At 40.9% G+C, this 22088-nt stretch overlaps 1 protein-coding gene across 1 annotated transcript in view; it reads left to right on the top strand.

Moving 5' to 3' along the window:
• Btbd9 (BTB domain containing 9) overlaps window positions 1-22088 on the top strand; it is a 374573-nt gene that overhangs the window by 59619 nt on the left and 292866 nt on the right. The window contains exon 6 of the mRNA XM_075979759.1: window positions 557-676. Coding sequence (XP_075835874.1) covers window positions 557-676 — 120 coding nt within the window. The remainder of the gene's footprint in view (window positions 1-556; window positions 677-22088) is intronic.

Below are 22088 nucleotides of genomic sequence, written 5' to 3'. Positions count from 1 at the left end.
GCAGGCTGTTTTTAAGTGTGGTATGGTAGGAGACTGAGAGGTGGCTGGAGATAAGCTGCCTTCTGTGGAGAACTATTCCACCCTTCCACTTAACTTTCCCTGCCAAGAAGGGAGGGCAGAACACCTAGACCAGGGGCCGTGGAAGGAGGAAAGAAAGGGCTCTTGCCTGCTTCTGTTCATTGTCCCTTCTCTGTCTAACCTCCCCAATTCTGCTCCTGTTTCCTCTGTCTCTCCTTTCCTCCCTCTTGGCTTTATTAATCTGCTAATAGGGCATGACCAAGGCATCTGGGCAATGTGAGGAAAAACAGTCTTCCGTTTCATTTTGTTCTTAAGTAGTTCATCATTTGATTAAGGCAGAAAGACAAACTGAGAGGAAATGTCAATACATTGAGTAAATGCTAAGGAGAGTGTTTTATACAGCTTTCATTGCTACCTGAACTTGATAAATGTTATTTTGAAACAGATAGAATTATTTTATTCCATATTTTGGTACATTTTAATATCTTACTTTGGTTTTCTGTTGTCACTGTGCCCTGTTCTTTCCTTTAATTCCTAGGTCTTATTCCTACTTTATTGAAGTGTCCATGGATGAACTTGACTGGATCAGAGTCATAGATCACTCACATTACCTGTGTCGGTCTTGGCAGAAGTTGTATTTCCCAGCTCGCGTCTGCAGGTAAGTACTCATTAATAAACGATTTCCATCTTCATTTAAGGACATTTCGAGTTTGAGAAGGAGATTGCTCTCAAAAAACCAAAACCAAAAGAAAAAACCAACAGAAAAACCAAACCCTGTGGGGAAGTTTATGGACCTTAGTGAGTGGCTGCACTGGGAGCTGTCCAGCGTGTTGTGCTGTGTTTCTCTGTGCAAGTGTGGGCATGGAGTGCTCTTTGCACTCACTGTTGTCTACACAGAGAAGGCACTTGTGGTTAGATAGTGGTGTTTCCTTCACATCCAGGGAAGATCTTCCTCAAGGCTCCCTGATGGTGCCCAGAGCGGGAAGAGTGTTGTGGATGCCTTTGTCTGCATCAGGGTGGCAGATGGGGTGTGCCAGAGCAGATGTTTGTTGTTGTTGTCGTCTGTTTTTGAGACAGGGTTTCTCTGTGTAGCTTTGCCTGTCCTGTTGGCCTTGAACTCACAGAGATCCGCCTGCGACTGCCCCTCAAGTGCTGGGATTAAAGGCGTGGGCCACCACTGCCTGGCCAGAGCAGGTGTTTTAAGTGCGGTTGGTCAAAGGCGCAAGGCCGGCTTAGCTGATAGGCTTCATGCTCACCTTGTTTTTTCTTAGTACCAGCCGATTCTATCCCAGCCCCCAGGTAGGACTGTTGTAAAGAGTGCTGAAAGATTATTGTTCTAATAGTTCACATTCTTCTTTAGATAAAAACTTTCTGTACTTCTGCAAAACATGTAAGTTAATGAAGTTGGGAGTTGGTAAAGGTGGTTGAAGTTCCCTGAATATTACATAGATTTGTTCTTCCCACTGGACAGTGCCCTCCGATGATAATCTTTAAGGCAAGAGGTTAAAGGCAGAAAATAGTAGGCTTATATATAGGTGTGGGAGAAGAGTAGGGAAGAGAAATGGTTGGAAAAAACAGGGACAATGTGGAGCTGGCCTCTCACTATCACCTCACCTGCCTCCCCACGTCAGATGCCATCCACTCTGACTTGTAGTCGTGACTGACATGAAGCAGGTGAGAATGTCCCTGGCTTAGTCTACTGGCCAGGAGTCACCTCTGTGAACTCATGGTTAACTCAGCACAAGAATTCATGAAACTTTTCCACCACTAGTACATTTTTATTGTTATTACTGGACACACTATTGTTACCCAGGGATCCTCTTGTGTATAAATGAACAAAATCCATTTCATTTCCCCAAAGAGGGACTAAAATATTTCTTTTACTTAGAGGAGTTTGGGATGGATTAAAATAAGAGGGACCAGAAATTGAGTTAAGATTCGATATCCCAGAGCTGCCACCAGATATTTGGAGAAAGTGACCCGTGAGGAGGAGGAGGTAGAGGAGAAAGAGGAGGAGATGCAGTCTGCAGTAACTCAGGTTGTAATAGTTGAAGCAGGCTAAAAAATAAACAGCGTGTCAGCCTAAGCTGACGTGAGTGGGAGGATAGCGACTGCTATGTAATCTGAAACAATGGGAACCTGGCTCGGAGGACAAGTTACCATGCTTCCAGCCGGGACAGTCGCCGTGCTCCAGCTGCCTTCAGTCAGGCTCTCTAGCGTCTACAAAGTATACTTTCCCTTGAACACTTCCATTTTTCCTCCTCCCCTCTTTCTTTCCCTCCTTTATGAAATTAACTTTGCCAGGGTCATTTTTTGTTTTATTTATGCTGCCAGCTTTTGTTTTAGTACATGTCATAATAATTACATTCAGTTGCTATGGAAAAACACATGCACAAATCAACTTAGAGAAGAGTTTATTGAGGCTTACAGTCTCAGAGGCTGAGTCCATGGCCGCTGTGGTGAGAGCTTGCAGCAGGCAGTCAGGCAGGTTCCAGAGCAGTAACTGTGGGTTTTCACCTTTTCCCAGAGCATGCATCCACACCCCTCCGCCCACTCACTCCTGCACCTCCTGCATGGAGGCTTGGGCTTTTGAAAGCCCAAAGCCCAGCCCCAGTTAAAAGCTTCCTCCAACAAGGCCACACCTCCTAATTTTTCCCAAACAGTTCTATCAGCTGAGGATCAAACGTTCGAATATATGTACCTATGTGGCCATTCGCATTCATACCACCACAGTTCATCAGTGCCAAACTCCAAATCTGAGCAAAGGTGCTGGTAGAGACAGTGACAGCAAGAAAAGGGAGGAATCTCAGGGCCCATAATTAGTAAGAAATAACCATTTTAACTCATCTATTACGTTTCTTCATAAATTCTGTTTCTTGGATTAGGTTTTTGTTCTAACAGTATTTTAAAATGAATCTAAGAATTAGGTTTTACTAACATCCAAGGATGCATTGGTTTTCCTTCCTAATCACTTATTGACTGCTTAAACAATGCTCTAAATGAACTGCTTGCAGGAACTTCCCTCTGCAAAGAAATACTTCCTTGGTATGTACGGATTTGCTTTTTATTGTTAGCTAATTTGTGTATTTGTATATGACCTAATTGTTCTTTAGTATCTTTTGTGTTTGTTTTATTTTTGCCTCCAAGAGTGAAATTGCAAGCTCTTATAGGCACGGAATTTGGATTCCAAATCATTGCACTTTAGAGCAGACCTTAGACTGTGGCATTGTATGCAGCAGTTTCTCTGTGTGTAGTGTGGTTTCGTGATGTCAGGTGCCGACTGTAACGATGAGTGACTCAGCATTGCTGTGCCCGCTCCTTATTTCATCTTGGTCGTGTATTCCTTAGGACGGTGGAGTGCTGACAGACTTCCCAGGAGGCACATAGCTCTGCGTTTCCAGAGCTTGTTTTCTTTAGAAAACTGAATTTGGAGGTTCAAATCGAAGGTTTTGAATGCTTTGTATGGATGGCAGCTTTGATCTGTTCCAGTGACAGTGGTGATACTTTATAAACTGAGGAGAGGGAAATTACCTGCACCTCTTTCTGAGACCAGGCCAGAGGGAACAAGCATTGTGGCCTGGAACCGAGCTGTGGTGTAGATGGGGCTCACCCCAATCCTAGCTTTATCTCACACATTCGTTTTGTGGTAAATCTGTGCCTTCCTCGGCCTGTCACCCACACACATCAAGAACGGGAACAGCACTCGTGTGGCCTTCGCTTTGATAGCTAGTTGACAAGCGCAGAGGGTGATGGCTGGTTGAAAGTAGACACTCATACATAGCAGAGTTTTATTTTTGTCCACTTGAGAATCTGAACTGTTGATCATCAGAGAAGGTCCTATCCTTGGCATGGTGGCTTTTATTAAGACAACTGTGCCTTTTCTTAGTAGCCAAGTCTTCTGGGTACTTCCTGTACTATCAGGTCACACATGACAGTCCCAGGCCTGCCACAAACAGGTGTATCAATAACTAATAATTTGCCCATTTTTGAATGTTTATAGCAGTTTTGTATATTTTGATTCTTATATGTGTATACGCGTGTGTGTACGTATGTGTATAGATACAGTCATGAAGTCTGCCATTGCAATACCTGTGCAATGTGATGGAGGCAGTGCTTATCCTGCACAGCAGTGGATTGTGTCTGCTGCAGTAAGATAGTGCCAGGCTTCAGACCACAGTGATCATTTCAACCATGATGACGAATGGAGGGAAGTGATTGACTCATACTGGACCCCTGTTTGTATGTGAAGTGGGGCTTGTTCTGTGTGACCAGAAGATTAGACTAATACTGTCTGCCCCCATCTTTAATCCTTAGGTGGAGAGGAAGAAAAGTGACTTGCAGTTTAGTGCAATCTTCATATTTAGAGCATACTCTGTCACTTGTAAGACCTTTGCATTGTTACAGACGTGCGTGCATGTGTGTGTGTGTGCGTCTGTGTGTGCGATGTGTGATTTTCTTTTGTGTGCTATGTGACTTGATACTAGGTTTTAGTGTTAAATTGATGCTCTTTTGTCAAATAGACTTTTATGTTTTTAAAAGAGATGCTCAAATCAATGTTTTGAAATTATTTCTAGTTTTATATATTATTCAGAAAGGTGTTCCTCAATCCAGTGCTAAAGAATGCTACATATTTTTCTATTATTTAAAAAATTCCTTATAGTCAGATACTCCATTCAGGCAGACAGAGGAGGGGATGGTTTAGGTTGGGGAGTTAACTTAGAGTTGTTCACTTAACAGTGATTGCTTACACCCTGATGAGACTGGCCTTGTTCTCACGCGCTGAATTGTAGCATATACTTGACTCTTTTACAGTGATTGCCTTTGATTCCTGTTGACTGTTTGAATTACTGTGGTTTTCCTTCCTCTTTTCTTAGAGTGAGAAATTACAATGTGCCAAGTATGTCACAGACAAAGGAAAGGGTGTCACAGAACATCTGCCAGTCTGTCTTTCTAGTCTCAGGGGTTCCATTAGAGGCCTTCAGTGATGATAAACATCGCACTAGAGGGGCTCTGTTTCCACGCAGAACAGGAATTTAGCTGTGCCTCACCAGCTCAGGAAAAATTCTCTTCATGTGTTCAGCCACCACTTACTCAGTCAGCAAATGGGCACCTACTTTGTGTTATATTTTGTACTTAATCCTGAGATTGTAGCTCTGATGGATGTCAGGGGTTCCACATTTGTCAATTGGGGGAGGCATATGCACAAATTTATAACTACATATTGTCAAGATGGCACTATGGATAACAAGGATAAAATTTATAACTACATATTGTCAAGATGGCACTATGGGTAACAAGGATCAATGGGAGCAGAGATGCATTTTTAAGTAAGGTTGCCAGGGTGGAGTTGTGAGCTCAGCTATAGGAAATGGCATTATCTGGTCTTTGCTTTGGCCATCAAGACTTTCTTTGGCGAATGTTGCTCATGTAGTTGGTCTTCTGTAGGAAGCCTCACTAGATGTGTACTAAAACCGTACCATTTGTTGGCATGAGGCACTTGAATCTCTTTTATTGCTACTGTACATTTCAGTTCACCCTTATCCCTGTTGTCATCAACTACAGCATTCCCCCCACTCGTTCTCATTAGATTATAGTACCTACCCAGGGCTGTAGATCTAGCGGGGAGAGAACAAACGCGAAAAGAAGCGTTTCTATTTATGGAGGCATTCTCTCTTGCCATGCTGACAGTGTGTGGACGCACTTGTCTGTGTTATTTCCCTCCCCCAGCCCCCTAACTGGGCAGAGATAACATTTATTTGCTTTTAAAACCAAACAGTGGCATAATTGAGCAGTTCACCTGGAGGCTTTAGATTACTAGTCAGTTATGCTGAGCCTTTACTCTCCTCCTGGGATCAGAAAGCTCAATGCTCTATTTATCATGGAAAAGAAGTGGGAAGGGTTCCACTTTAAAGAAGTAGCTGTTTCAGCAAACACTGAGTTTGAATTGTTCCTCTACCTATAACTTTGATATTGTACTTGAACTAGCATAGAACAACCTGCAGAGAGAGGAGCATTTTTTTCTAAGAATGCAAAGCAAAACGTAGCCACATGGTGTCACTAAATTATAACAATTTTACTTAGAGCAGAAGAGAATTTGAAATGATTTTTTAAGTAAAACCATATTTAAATATAAATTATTTTGAAGTCTGTGATTTGTGAAATAACATCTGAAACATTTGTACTGTTTGAGTCGCCTACTGATGGAAGCATTAATTTGCCCAGAATCCGTGGATGTCCACTATGTGCCAGCAAACTCAGGAGTCGTCATCTGCACAGCGGAGGGGACTGGTGGGCTTCCACAGCACAGTTGTTCCAGCTCCTGACAAATGAGGATTTCAGGCCTTCTTCTGGAACTCTGGAATAAATAAAAGAGTAACAGATTCACTGAATATATATGAGGAGTCAGAAAAACAGGAGGAATGAGGATACAGGGAGAGGATTAGAGGGCTAGGGAGGCTGGAAAGGGAGCAGCCTGATGTTTATTGAGCACTTGTGGACCCAGCCACATTTTATTCCCCCTGTGATTCTCACAGCGGCCTCATGGGAGGAGAACCGACTCCATTGCTGTACAGATGAAGAACTTGAGTGTTGGAAATCTGAGCTTTTAACCAAAGGATCTGATTCTGTGTCAGACACTGCCATTACTGGGTGGTGGCAGGGGTGGGGTGTGTGTGTGTGATGGTGGTATAGAAGCTGCCCTCACTGCATGTGCAGCAAGGAGGGAGGGAGCACCCTACCACGCACCAGCCCTTGGGTTCAATCAACCTCCAGAATAAACACTGAGCCAGACCAAACCTAGCAAAACAAACGGAACAGTCCTGCTCTAGAGTTGCAGGACCCAGGAACCAGAACCTTTGCTGCCCTTTTGGGAAGCATTCTCCCAGAGTGACATCTCTTTCTTCCCCTGTGGGGAGAGCCATTTCCAGGAATACTGCAGGAGGCTCACTGTCACCAAAGGCTGCTCTGTCCAGCTGGTGACAGCCACCGAGTGGACAAACTCACACTTGGTGATGATGATGAGCAATTGAAGAAGTTCTCTTCTTAAACATGCTCCTAAGAGCATTTGGCAAACCTTGTTTTCAGTATGCTTTGTCAGTTTGTCAATAGGGCTTTAAATCTTTCTGTCTCTTGGTTCCTCCTAAGATCTTTTCAGGCTTTGTTATTGTAGAGTGAAACCCACTGGTGTTCTTATTTCCTGGTTTGTTTGCTTCAGTTGTATTTAGAAACAACAAACATTGTGAAATCTCTTTTCACAAGATCTCTTCACATATTGAGTTGCCTTTTTTTTTCAGTTGAGAAATTATTTATTGTTTTCACCTAGAGTCCTCTTATTGGGGGGGAAAAGCCCACAGCAAAACCAAATGATAACAACAAAACCCAAACACTGTGCTTTATTTTCATTAAGACCTTTGAGAAATGGCTGTTTATGTGTGTTATTCAGCTGAATCCAGGCCTTTTGTTTTATGTTGTTGTTTTAAAGGATAACGCTTGAGCTCCTTTTGTGTATAGTGGAGGGTTGGAACATGAGAAAATAGATCGGGGTTGTCCTTTTCCTTAGCATTTTGTTTTGTAATTTTAGAGAGCGTTAACAAGCTCATTGCATGAAGAGGATGCTAATGGCACTAATAACCTGTTATTACCACAAATACCAGTTGCTGATTTTCATTATGGAAGGGCAAGAGCTATATTTTGTTCTGTTAGCAGTTGCTTCCCAAGCAGTTAGGTCCAAACAGATTGGTGCTTCCTGATCAGTCCTCAAACATCCCTTTTTATAATTTACCCTCCAAAATATGTATTTTCTTTGTTGCTAAAAGATTTATCTATTCAGACATTCACCTGACACCATTTATAGGAGGTATCTACGTCAGATAGCAAGATGCAGTTGTTTAAAGAGACTCATGATGTAATGGAAATAACAATCTACTAAAAATTTGTTGTCGGTTATGATAAAATAGTCCCACACTAACTCAGAATGGAGTATAATAAAGGGTTCTTTATTTAGGTAGACTCAAGGGTAGTGGAGAACAGAACCGAATTTAGCAGCCAAGGGGCTTGACCACACCCCTAGGTCTGCTTACATAATACCCAAGACCACACCCAAAGTGGGACAGCTTCTCAGAGGCCATTGGCTGAAGGAGTTCCCATAGCATCTCCCCCTTTTTGTCTAAATAAGAGTTTTACAATACAAAACTATATACAATAAGAACAAATATCAGGTTTAAAAGTTAGAATTACAACCAGCATAAACAACAATAAGCAAGAAATATATGCTGAATGTTTTAATAGTTATCTTATCCTAAGGAGTTTAAGTCTTATGTTAGAAATGGCTTGACTAAGTCATGAGAGGAAGGTAACTACAGCTGTCTCATCTTTAACCCCATTAAAGACCTGAGAAGGAAAATAATATTACTTGAGTAAACAGGAAGTAAAATCAAGCAACTTCCAAATATGCAAAAAATGACAGACAACCAACTACCTGGACAATTGCTCAAAGTTCCATTTTCAAGGTTGAAGCAACCAGCTTTGGCTAAGGCCTAGAATAACTGACAGATCATTTTCAGAGGCAGGAAAATTTTGAAACTGTCTTACCCTGTCTTGGCAAGGTTTGGCAGTCTTTTTTTTTTTTTTTGTATTCTGCTTGTTCAGTTTGGATACCATGCATTTTGTCAGTGGTCAAGGCATGGGCAGTTTTTTACCCAAAGGCCAGTTTTGCCAAGCTCCAAGTGGAGTGTCTTTGGTGTCCAACATTCTCTCAGAAATAGATTGGTGCTTCCAGGAGCAGTCGTGTCTCATGTCAACAGATCCCTAAGTTATTTGAATGTCATATTTTATAATTCTTTGAAGTGGTTTAAGATTACCTATCTATGTGGAATACAATCTCTATGTATTTAAAGAAGCTGATTAGTCTAACTAAGTATGACAAACATGGATGACTATTGACCTATAATTTTTAATACCTATATAGCTTAAAGACTTAGGCTTCATATTAGAATATTATTCTTTAAACACCTGTGCAGCAAATGAAGATAATGACCTCAAAATGTAAACAGTGTATAAGTATCTTGATCAGAGGTAGAAATGTATAGTGCAATATGATAAATATATCCTAAAATTGCATCAATATACAAAATATCTTAAGCAGAGGTAGAAACGTGCATGCATACCATATGACAATAACTTTGCATAGGTGTACAAGTATTGTAGACAGAAATAGGAGCATATTCAATATAACAAACAATTTAAATTTGTATCAATATAGAAGAAATCTATACCAATGTAAATTGTCTATAAATAATAGCTCACAAGCATTCACTTTATTATTCACTATTATATTATTATATTATTAGTGTGAGTTTACTCATACCAATCTACCTCTTATCCCATCCAATTCCCTTTATTGTTTTCAAAAGAGATCCCTGAAACTACCTACTTTCTACCCTAACTGCCAACCTATAATACTTGTAATTAACCTCTAATAGATGTCCCTAACCCTGAGGACAGACTTTGTTGGGAGAGGGGATGTTGCCTTCTAAGATTAATGAAGAGATGTCTCAGTAGATAAAGGTGCTTGCTGCCAAGCCTGATGAACTGAGTTTGAGCCCCATGTCCCACGTGGTAGAAGGAGAGAACCAACTCTTGCAAGTGTTTCTCTGACCTCTGCAGATATATCATGACGTGCATTTAGGGCCCCAATAAATTAATAAATATAAAAAAATAAAAAATTGATAAAGTAAAATATGAAAGATACAAGACCATAGTGATAGAGGACCCTCCTATGGGGAGGATTTGAACTGGGTCTTAAATGACCAAGGCTCCTGCGAGGGAAGTGAAGTGGGGAGGATGTTCTGGGTACTGGACACAAAAGGCAGGCTCTGCATTGCACTCAGTTCTCCAATGTCTCCTACTTCTCTTCTCTGTTTCCTCCCTAGCGCCCACCCATACTGCCTATGTGTGAATGGCACATTCGTGTTACCTTGGATACCTCTATAGATTTCTAGAATTTACTTGGTTTTATTTAAATTTAAGCTTTTGAATTCTTTTTACCGTATAACTAAAGTTTTCACTATGAAGAACTTTTCAACTGGGTTAATTTTCAGAGAATAGTAAAAATTTATGAAAACTGAAGAAAGTCTTATTTTGGAGCCAAGATTCGACCGGATTGTGTGTGTGTACACATTTTTTTTAAGAGAAAAAAATTGTTATTCATCAGCATGTCACTGTGGTATGTGCTCTGTGTGGGAATGTGAACATGAATGTTCATACATGAGACTGTTTTTGGAAACTTCTCTGCTAGAACTTAGTAATGACACTCAGGAAATCCAGAACCAGCACAAAGATAGTGAAATATTAGGCATGGGACAGTGTTTTGTTGGGTAGAAGGCAGAGGAGGGTGAAGGCAAGCTGCCCAGAGCACTGGGTTCCTGAATGGTTAGCCAGGGGCCTCTAACATGGGGATAGACCACGGAGATGGAGGAGCTGGAAGCGAGAACACACGGATTAATGGAGCCTTTAGGGAGGAGTTACCAAGCCTGTCAGTCAAGCATCTGTGTGGATAAGAAAGTAGTGTTGATGGCGAAAGCCCTGCTGATGTAAACTTGGGAAGGCAAGGAACTTGGAGGGACAGCTAGGATGCAAACTCTAGATGCAGATCTCCTGTGCACGACAGTCAGCTCCTATCCTGCTTGCTTTGGGATAGTAATCTAGAGGGAATGCTGGTGGTTAGTAATTCTCTCAGTGGAGAGCTAGGCCAGTGTACAGTCAGATGTCACCCACACTACCTAGTAGTGATTGCTCTGACCTTTAATATTTATAACTTGAGTGGCCCAGTATACCCATCCATTACATAGTATACCCTGTGCAATCCTCTAATTATTTTGTGGTTCCTGGGCCTTGCTTTACATTCCTTTAGGTAGTACTCATCAAATACTTGATTCTCCTTAACCCTCTTAACATCCTTAAATGCAACTGCCAGAATAATAATAGATTTTTTTCTGGAAAACACTCTAAGCATTGCTGTCCCCCTCCTCATTGTTAGAAAGCAATACTAGGAAACAGGATTTTTAATATTCAATCTCACAGAGATAGGCTTCAAGAGAACTGTGCATACAAGTTCCATGGTTAATAAAATGATCAGTGCTTTCTTGGTGATGATTATAAATGGCACAAGCTCCCTGGATCAGGGTGCTCGCTGTGGATACAAGGTTAGCTCATGGGAGCAGCAGGAAAACCAGATTGCTTGTCGGCTGCCAGAAATTCTGGGCAGAGTTCCAGGCTTGGTTCACCTTCTAGAAATTCATCTCCCAGTATGAAAATAGAGGGCTCGATCCCTGCAAGGAACAGTAGCAGCAGGAACACTCAGACTCTTTCAGTCCAAGTGCTGCGGTGGATGGTGGAGAGCTGAGCAGTGGACTTGGTGTCTGACCTCATTCATGAGCAGTGGGATTTTCCTTAGCAGCTTTCCTTCATTATGCTTCAAATTATAATTTCATAAGTTAATAATTGTTCTTCCAAATAATGTGGGTCATATGTACACTTGAATACGTTCTGCCTGATGGGAAGCTATAGGTTTAATTTGGATAGTCATAGAAATTCTTTGCACATTATAAAGCTATTAGGACATAACAGCTGTTTTAGTTCATTTCACTCTGCAAAAGAAATGTGATGCGGACTAAAATGATCAGTAATTATGTATTTTGAAAACCAAACCTCCAGTTATAGAAAGAGCTCATTTACACATTAGATGCTGATAAACAATACAGTATGCCATGCCTTTCAATGTTAGTGTAATCTCCTGCCTAAGACTATAAAAGCAAATCTGTGCCAAGAAACATTTTTCCTTCTTTGAAATCCTCCTTGGCTTCGCCTATTGTAACCATGGAGTTGCAAATCAATAGTAAGGAAAAGCTACTTGATATTTTTCTAAAGGAAAGAAGTGAGAGGGACTGTTTGAGGGAGTAGGACTTGGGGTTTGTTTTGTGTCTGTTGATCAGTGCCTACCATCTGCCTTGCAGTTAATGTTGGAGAAGCATGTGTGCAGCTCCTGGTTCTGAGCAGATGATGTGCACGGTTTGTTGGGATAAATGTGCATTCTGTGTGTTTGTCTGTGTGTGTGTGTGTGTGTGTGTGTACCTACAGTGCTTAAAATCACACTTGAAGTGTAAAACAGATAATGAGGCTCCATTTTGGGCTAATTTGCATATTCAGCTCTTATACCTAAAACAAAGGATTGTAATGATGCTGATTCTCTTTTCTACGGTAGATCAGCACTAACCAGCTGTCAACAAATATTTTGATTAAACACTTTTCTTTATTGGAGAACTTTGGGGCATGTTCTTTGTATAAACACTGTTTTCTTTGATTGCAAGGGATAGATTTTCAGTGTGGTTCATGGATGTATCCCATCAAAAGCTGTCAGACGAAAAGATTTTTCTGTAACTCCTCTTTTACTGTTGATTTCTCTCGGGAAAGAGCAATATTTCAACTCATGATATTTGGTTGCAATAAAGGTGGTGTATAAGTCTACTTTAAAGAAATTAAAACATGTGAGGAATGATTCATAAACTTGACTATTCCACAATATTTTAAAATAAAAGTTATTGCTGGGCAGTGGCACACGCCTATAATCCTAGCACTCATGAGGCAGAGCCAGGCAGGTCTCTGAGTTTGAGGTCACCATGGTCTACAGAGTAAGTTCTAGGGCAGCCAGAGCTATACAGAGAAACTCTGTTTCAAAAAAGAACAAAAAAGTTGTTAGTTTGTCTAATAAATTTGAAATATGACTAGAAATTTTACTTATCTTTTAATATTCATGTTCTTAGAATGTATATTCATATTCATTAGAATGAATAGAGTATATTGTCTTTTTTTCCCCTTGGTTTTTCCAGACAAGGTTTTTCTATGTAACAGCCCTAAGTGCCCTGAAACTTGTTGTGTAGACCAGACTAGCTTTGAACTCACCAAGATCGGTTTGTCTCTGCCTCCCGAGTGCTGGGATTAAAGGCATGCACCACCACCACCCAGCGTTTTTTTTTTTTCTCTAAGTATAGTCATACATAAATGTGTTATTTATAAAAAATTGTATTTAGTGGCCAAAGAATCTTGAGAAAACTGTTCAAACATCCTCAGCCATCAGGGAAACGCCAATTAAAACTGCTTTGTGATTCCATCTCATCTCAGGCAGAATTGCTTCATCAAGACAGTAAATGAGGACAGAGGCAAGGGAAACCCTTATGTACTGCTGATGGGAGTGTACACATGGCCATCAGTGTAGAGGTCCTTTAGAAAACAAAACTGTCCTATGCTTCAGCTAAAATACTCATGAATAGGCACCCAAAAGACTCAAAATCAACATAGCACAGAGATACTTGCACATCCATGCTTATTGTTACATTATGATACAACAGCTAAGAAATGGAGCCAGCCTAGATGCAGTTCAATCAACAGATGGATAGATAAGAAAATATGGGACATAATGCAATGGAATTTTATTTGCTCGTAAAGAAGGAAGTCAGTACATTTGCAGAAAAATGTATGTAACTGTAGGTCCTGTTAACAAAATAAGTTAGTGTCAGAAAGAAAAATAATTCTGTTTATTCTCTCATACGTAAATTTATGTCTGTGGGTAGGACATTAAAGAAGAAGGGACCATGAATGGAAGATGATCTTGTGAAGGAGGATGAGAAAGAGAAGGTTCTGGAATAAATGTAACATATGAAAGCACAAAGGAAGAATATTTGTGGGGAGAAGGGGGACCAGCAAAAGGGGAACAAATGGGACAGAGTGGAGCAGAGAGAGAAGGGGAGGGAATAATAACAAGGTATAATGCCACATGTAACAATGCGTGTACGAAGAAAACGGCATAATGAAACCTGCTAGTTTGTAAGATAACTTTGAAAATACTTTAAAAAAGAAAAATGGCATTTAGCTAGTATATACTATTTGAAACCTTGCCACTATCTTCTTGTCATTGTAACTGTCCTTCTGTTACTACATAAAAATATGATCTATCTCTTTTTAACAGTAGCAGAATATATTAACTGTATTACTGCTCACAATTTATCTGTTAAGGATCTTTAAGACGTTTCTAGGTTTACGGTGACAGGTCAGTACACCTTCTGAATTATTTGATTATCTGTAAGGAAGCAGCGTCAAAGGATTATACTCATATTAAAGTCCCACCCACAGGCATTGTGGTGTAGTGTCTTCTAGCAGTGTATAGTAGCATCTCTTTTTCCATATCCTTTTCAACAGGAGGTATTGCTATTTTTAATTTTATCAAAATGGTAAATCATGGTCTCCTGTGGGGCATGGTGGCTAGCACCTGTAGCCCAATTGTTTATTGCACAGGTTATTTATAAAATTAAGCCACCATAAATCTGCTGATTGGTATTATGATTAGGATGTGGTGACCCATTGTTTTGAAGATTTTGCCCCCAGTGCCACAATGTTGAGAGTTGGGGCTCCTGGAAGGTAATTATATCATAAGAACTTTCATAATGTGTGATGGGTTGGCTTATTGGGAATTGCTAGAAATGGAAAGAATTGGGCCAGTTGGAAGAAGTAGGTACGTGTGCTGAGCCCTGGAAAGGTCTGTCTCGTTTGTGGTAGTTCATTTTTCTTCATGCCTTATGCCACCATGCAGTAGAGTAGCCTTTGCCATGCTTCTACCAGTTTGTTCATAGCAGTTCTGCTATAACTTATTGCCCTCCTACCCACACCATAGGCCCAGAAACAGTAGATGTAGTCAATCATGGACTGAAATGACTGAAACCATCAGTCAAAGAAAACTTTTCTATAGATAGAAGTTTCTGTTCTGCCTGGTCCCACAGCCATTCAGTCCCAAAGAACCACACAGAGACAAATATTAATTATAAAAAATGTTTAGCCTATTAGCTTAGGCTTATTAGTAACTAGCTCTTACCACTTACCACTTATCTATGTTTAGCCATATAGCTTGGTATGATCTTGTTTCCTCTGCATCTGGCTGGTTACTGACTCTGCCTCTTCTCTTCCCAGAATTCTCTTAGTCTGATCTTCCCACCTTAATTACTTCTTGCTTGGCTACTGACCAATCAGCGCTTTATTAAACTAATTTAAGTGACAAATCTTTACAGTGTACAAGAGCATTTATCCCACAGCACTTTGTTACTTTGTCAGCTTTCTCAAGTATCTTATTACAGTGAAAAAGCTGACGAATGAATACAGCATGAGCACATCATCACAGAGCAGGGGAAAGCTGACTAATACAGCATGAGCACACAGTTCATAAAAATGAAATCGGAGTTGGCCTGGAAGGATGGGTTGAGTTTTGGGCAAATGATTTTAAGGTTTTTTGTTGTTGTTGTTGTTTTTTTTTTTTTTTTGACGAGGACTCTTTCTAGGACAGCAGTTCTCAGCTCAGCACGTTCGCCTCTCAGTGTGCATTTGGCAGTGTCTGGGGATCCTTCTGGAGGGGAAGGTATTTCTGGATTGTGGTAATTAGAAGCAGGATTGAACGGCAGTCTGTAGTGCATTCTACAGCTCCACAGCAGCCCCTAGACCATCAGTGCCAAGGCCAAGAAACTCACTTAGAGGGAGGTCATACAGATTGGTGTTGAGTTAGTGTCTTTGTTTAACATGGGGAGAAAGAGGAACTATGAAAGCTATTTCAAAGTAAAAATGATGTCAGGTGAAGACCGGTTACAGAGATGAAGTAAGTTGAATCAAAGGAAAGCCTCCAGGTTTAGAACCTTGGCTCTAGAATTGTATCAGTGCTGAGAGAGCCCGTTTGAGCTAGTTGTAGAATTAGTATTTAGGGGAAAGGCTGGTATTCTCTACAATTGCACCTGCTTTGCTTTTATATACTGAGCTCCTTATCTCTTATTTTTAATTCTTTCCAGAATTGTACTGGATTTTGGAGTTAAAATCTCTTAACTAGTATCAAATATGTGGTTTGTTTCCTCTTTCTGAAACAGTCATCTCAACTCTATTTCCATTTGCTTAGCCAATAAATAACACCACTTTCTTTCCTTCTTTCTTTCTTTCTTTCTTTCTTTTACTTTTTTTTGAATCAGGTTCTTCTTTTTTTTTTAAATTTATTTATTTATTAAGGATTTCTGCCTCCTCCCCGCAACCGCTTCCCATTTCCCTCCCCCTCCCCCGATCAAGTCCCCCTCCCTCATCTTCTCGAAGAGCAATCAGGGTTCCCTGACCTGTGGGAAGCCCAAGGACTGCCCACCTCTATCCAGGTCTCGTAAGGTGAGCATCCAAACTGCCTAGGCTCCCACAAAGCCAGTACGTGCAGTAGGATCAAAAAACCCACTGCGATTGTTCTTGAGATCTAAGTATTCCTCATTGTCCGCTATGTTCAGCTAGTCCGGGTTTATCCCATGCTTTTTCAGACCTAGGCCAGCTGGCCTTGGTGAGTTCCCGATAGAACATCCCCATTGTCTCAGTGTGTGGGTGCACCCCTCGTGGTCCTGAGTTCCTTGCTCGTGCTCCGTCTCATTCTGCTCCTGATTTGGACCTTGAGATTTCTGTCCGGTGCTCCCATGTGGGTCTCTGTCTCCTTTCATCGCCTGATGAAGGTTAATATTCATGAGGATGCCTATGTGTTTGTCTTTGGATTCACCTTCTTATTTAGCTTCTCTAGGAACATGAATTATAAGCTCAATGTCCTTTATTTATGGCTAGAAACCAAATATGAGTGAGTACATCCCATGTTCCTCTTTTTGGGTCTGGCTTACCTCACTCAGGATAGTGTTTTCTATTTCCATCCATTTGTATGCAAAATTCAGGAAGCCCTTGTTTTTTACTGCTGAGTAATACTCTAATATGTATATATTCCATACTTTCTTCATCCATTCTTCCGTTGAAGGGCATCTAGGTTGTTTCCAGGTTCTGGCTATTACAAACAATGCTGCCATGAACATAGTTGAGCATATACTTGTGTTGTATGATAGGGCCTCTCTTGGGTATATTCCCAAGAGTGGTATTGCTGGATCCAGGGGTAGGTTGATCCCGAATTTCCTGAGAAACCGAAACACTGCTTTCCAGCGTGGTTGCACAAGTTTGCATTCCCACCAGCAATGGGTGAGTGTACCCCTTTCTCCACAACCTCTCCAGCAAAGGCTATCATTGGTGTTTTTTATTTTAGCCATTCTGACAGGTGTAAGATGGTGTCTTACAAAGGAAGCTTATAGTTTCAGAGGTGTGCTCCATTATCATCATGGTGGGAAGCATAGGAGCATGCAGCAGACATGGTATTTGAGGAGGAGCTGAGAGTTCTACATCTGGATCCACAGGCAGCAGGAAGAGAGGAGAGACTGGGGCTAACCTGAGCATTTGAAATCTCAAGGTTTCCCAGGAGTGGCACACTTTCTCCAACAAGGCCAAAGGCCACATCTCCTAATCCCCCATCAAGTAGCACCATACTCTTATGACCAAGTTTTCAAATTCTATTTCAACCACCAGCCATGCTGTCCTGGAAATTGAAGCTGGGGTCTTGTGCATGCTTGTCAAGCTCTCTGTCACTGAGCTGCATCTCCAGCCCTCGTTATTTTTAATTTGAAAGGGAGTTAATTTTTTAAATGTTGAGAGGTGAGGTGATAGAAAAAGAAAAATCAATAACTTTTTGAGAAACTGTACCATGAAGGTGAATACAAGAACACAGCTTGAAACTGGACATGTGTGCACATGGTGTTGATGGTCATGCGGCGAGGGAAAGCTGAGGTTGAAGTAGGGAGAAAGATAGCCAGCAGAATAAGGTATTCTTCCATTTTGTGGGCACAGAAGAGGGTAAATATAGTTCCAGATGGTACAGGCCAGAGAGCCAGGGTCTGGTTTCCTCCCAACTCGGGCCAGCCATCACCCGAGAGCGCCAGAAGGTGGAGGCTCGACCCAATAGGGAAAGTTAGGAACAAGTGGCTGTCGGCCGAGGGAGAGTTTCCTGGGAACTGTTGGCTGTCAGTAGGGTTTGCTGTCCATCTGGGGCTGGTAAGCATGGGCTTGCAGCACTTGTTTCCTCAGGTAGAGCTCAGCGCTCATGCCCAGAAGCGAGTGTGTGGTGCTGACTGGCCAGTACATAGGTGGCTGTCAAGGCTACAGAGTGAAGAGCATCTGCAAAGGCTTGGAGAGTGAACCTAGAGTTACCACGGGGATAGTAACAGTCTGTTCACAGCCAGGCTTTGCGGCTTGTTTTCTGGTTTGTGTGTAGCTCTTGGAATTGGAGATTCTGGGACTTCAAGTAGAAACATAGGGAAGCCTGTGCATATACTCAGCACCTGCAAAGAAAGGAAACTGAGAAAAGCAGGTCTAGCTGAATGAAGTTGAGAATATTGCCAAGATCTTACTACGCACGATCCTCATTCCATTAAGGATGGTAGGTTTGCAGGTTCTCAGATGCTTGATCAGTTGAGAGATTATTGGCAACATTGTCATGGACTTCCACTCATTACTAGACTTACATTGCCCTTCCTAGTTTATGTTGTCATCTTAGAGAAGAATACATAGACACCCTTGGACCAGACCTTAGGATTGTAGTTTATTGCTGTCATTCACTTTCAAGTACACCTTTCCTGCAGAATCTGGGTCTGAAGGAGTGTGACTTTTGTTTTGATTTTTGGAGGGTTGGGGTTTACTTTTTTATTTTTCTGTTTCTGAGAAAGGATCTCATTTTATAACCCAGGCTGGCCTTGAACTCATGATCCTCATGCCTCAGCATTGTCTGCATCATCATGCTTGGTGTTCTAAAGCTGGTCTTTTTGTTTGTTTTAAAATGTAAAGCACTGTCATTTCTGTCTTTATCATGGCATTATCTCCATGTGTTTATCTTCAGTGATAATTCACTTTTGTTCTGGACTTCAAGGTTGTGAAGTACTAACTTACTGCAGGATGGTCAAATTCCTCCCTCCCTTCAACCATCCTGCCCACGTTATAACTAACAGTAGTATCTTATCTACTATTTAATTTTTAAAAAGCGTATTATGTCATCAGTAGGTCTGCATTCAGGCAGTTGCCAGATACACATTTAGTAAGTTGGGATTTAAATGTTGCTGCTGTAGTTAGAGTGGTGCCCATGAAAGTCATTTCTGCTGCTAGAGAGCGAGGTTCCGGCAGGCATCGTTTACTCAGTCTGTTAGTACTGTGGTGGCAGGCTGTGGAGATAGAATGAAAAGGTAGCATGCTAGGGTGTGCTGCTAGCTTCAGAAACAGCTCTGGGTCAAGAAAACAGGAGCACTTCTGTGCAGTCAGTGCATTATCTCACCCTGCACAGTCTCAGGTCTCACAGAGCGCGGCAGTCATCGTAGTGTGAAAGTGTTCATGCGTGAACTGTCCACATGTAGAATTAACTCTCACTCAAACCTTGTCCCTGAGGTGGAGCGTCCTTGTCTGTCCCATCAGGTACAGTGCTTCACTGGTGCTTGGGAAGTAGTAAAATCATAACTCGATTAAATACAGGTTTTTATAAAGGTAAGGAAATAAAGATTCTATGAAGTTACAGAACTGCCAGACTACTCACATGCAGAGCTGTTGACGAAGCAAACTCTGTCAATGAACATCTGGGAAAGAGAAAAGGCTACCAAAATAATGGTATGTAGATGTTTCAAGAGAGGGGTCAGATGAATAACAATTTAGAGAATATTGATGATATCCAGTCATTTTGAAAGAATATTCCTCACTGTAGTTGTGCTGGGACAGTCAGGGAAATGGTGTTAAGACTGTACTCAGGGCTTGGATCAGCCACCTACTGCCGCCATTCTGGTCAATACACAGATGCATTCATTACCTGTTTCTTCTTAAATAGAAGATAAAATATATTTAAATCTCAAAATCCTTTCCACACCCATAAATGAGGTTCGATCCTGATTTTAAGAGATCCCACTTTTAGTGTTATATTTTGGATAACTATTCTAGGATAATAGGAACTTCCCTGATGGCTGCATTCCTGTCTTCTGAGATTATATGTCTTCTTTGTCCAGTTTTGTTGGTGATGAACATCAGTCACAAACCCAGGTGTAGCCAGTTTAGAAGTAGGATTGACTTGTCCTGAGTAAAATTGTCTTGTAAGAAACTGACTGTGTCAGCCATAGTCTCTTCCAGAAGAATGGCTAACTCATAGATTATGCTTTTATCTGGGAGAAAGAACTTGCAGTCACTTGTTAAATGAAAAGGCATTGCATTAATAAGACTCCAGTTAAGGGGTGGAAATACAGCAGTATTGTTTCTGAAGCCTTTGTTTCTTTGTCCAGAGATGTGATTTTACTCATTCTTCACTATGAATATATTGGAGCTTCCTAATCCATTTGAGAAGGAAAACGTGTCTGCAGCTTTCCCAGCCTTCATTTGGTCACTGGTGGATTGGTAGATTCTGCCTGTATGTTGAGAGTGAAGTCTAATGCACCCGGCTGCTTGCTATTTTCAGTTCAGTCCAAGCTGTGGAAGCCTGGGGCTGACATTTCTTTTTGGAATTTTTTCCAGGTCTTAGAATCTGGGGAAATACCCCAAGGTTATGGTGTTGTCAGAGAATTTATTATTTTGGGAGTTTTGAAATATGTGTAAAAGAATATATATTGACTGAAGCTATAATGCACAGTTGATTATCTGGTAGCTTCCACCAATATGCAAGTTGTGTTCTAATAAAATCAGACTTTTTAAAGATGTGAAAAGTAAGTATATACCTTAAAGCCATTCTCTAAATAGCACTCATTCATTATGGTGCCCACTTACATTCATGCCTCCCTTGAACTTAGACTAGAATATTTATCTTTGCAATTTAAGTGGCAACATGTTAGTTAAGTGCACAATTTAAAGATGTTGGCATGTCCATTAATTTTTCTTTTATTGGAAAAGTTCGTCCCCCTGAGAAAGGTTGAATTATTAGTCATTGGGTGTTTTGGATAAGTTCCTTGAGCTGAGAACAAGACAATAGCAGGATCCATGGAGCTGTCTTCAGCACCCGTGTAATGGGCACATCACCACACTCTTCATAGCTATGTGCTTGCTTTTCATTGGGAAGTATGTATGATGTGTGACTGAGACTCCATTTTATGGCAAATCACACAGCTTGTCTAGCAAGCTAACCATAGGTTTTGTTGTTTTTGTTTTTTGATTTTTTTGAGACAGGGTTTCTCTGTGTAGTTCTTGAACTTTTTCTGTAGCACATGCTGACCTCAAACTCAGAAATCTGCCTACCTCTGCCTCTTTTGAGTTCTGGAATTAAAGACGTGTGCCACCACGCGTTTTAATTTCTATTGCTCCAAGGATTTTACTCTGAAACTCACTTGCTCAGAAAAAAAAAATTCAATACTATATAGTCTGTATGGTTAAGAATGTATTTTCATCAAAATAGACCATCTTTGTTTTTCCTTTTTTTCTTTTTCTTTTTATAAGAAAAGAGATCAATACATTGCTCTATTTACTGTACTTCTCCTTTTTAACTTCTGTTTAGTTATCTTAAAGGTTTTTAGATCTGATTATTTAAAACTTAAAAATGTATATAATAAAGCAAGACCCTCTTGAAACACAGGTATGTCACATATCCAGTAATATTTTAGAAAATGTTGAAGTTATCTGTAACTCTGGTGTTTTATGTTAGATTGTAAAACTGCAGAACTATGCTCTCAGGCTGTAATTACATTTAGCTAATGCTATGAAAAAGAGACAGAGTTTTGAGAACATTTTTTGAAGAGTTTTGACCTTATTCTCCATGAAGGTGAAAAGAGATGAAGATTAAAAGGAACTATGAGGCCAAGGAGGAGAGGGAGGATGCGGGGTGCAGGAGAGCGGCAGAGGCATTGTGCCTTTCTACTTTACTAACTGCCATCTTCTTTCCTCGTGCACACTTCTGTCTCTCTGTGCTGGTCTCACTGGTTCCCAGTCCCTCCAGCATTTGCCCCTGTAATGGCTAGATTCTCTCTTCAAGGCAGAGCAGGCCTGTCATCTCTAGTTCTAAGCTCACACAAATATATATTTTTTAAATCTCCATGTTGCTGTCAGAATTTACCCTAGATCAAGAGGACTTTTGTAAGCTACATGTTGACAGTATTCAATCCTTCGTCCCTGCCTCCCTCCCTCTTTCCATCTGCCCATCT

This window comes from Microtus pennsylvanicus, chromosome 7, assembly GCF_037038515.1.
Source record: "Microtus pennsylvanicus isolate mMicPen1 chromosome 7, mMicPen1.hap1, whole genome shotgun sequence".
In the NCBI taxonomy this organism is placed as follows: Eukaryota; Metazoa; Chordata; class Mammalia; order Rodentia; family Cricetidae; genus Microtus; species Microtus pennsylvanicus.
The sequence above is the reverse complement of the archived record's forward strand: the minus strand, read 5'-3'. Positions and strand labels throughout refer to the sequence as shown.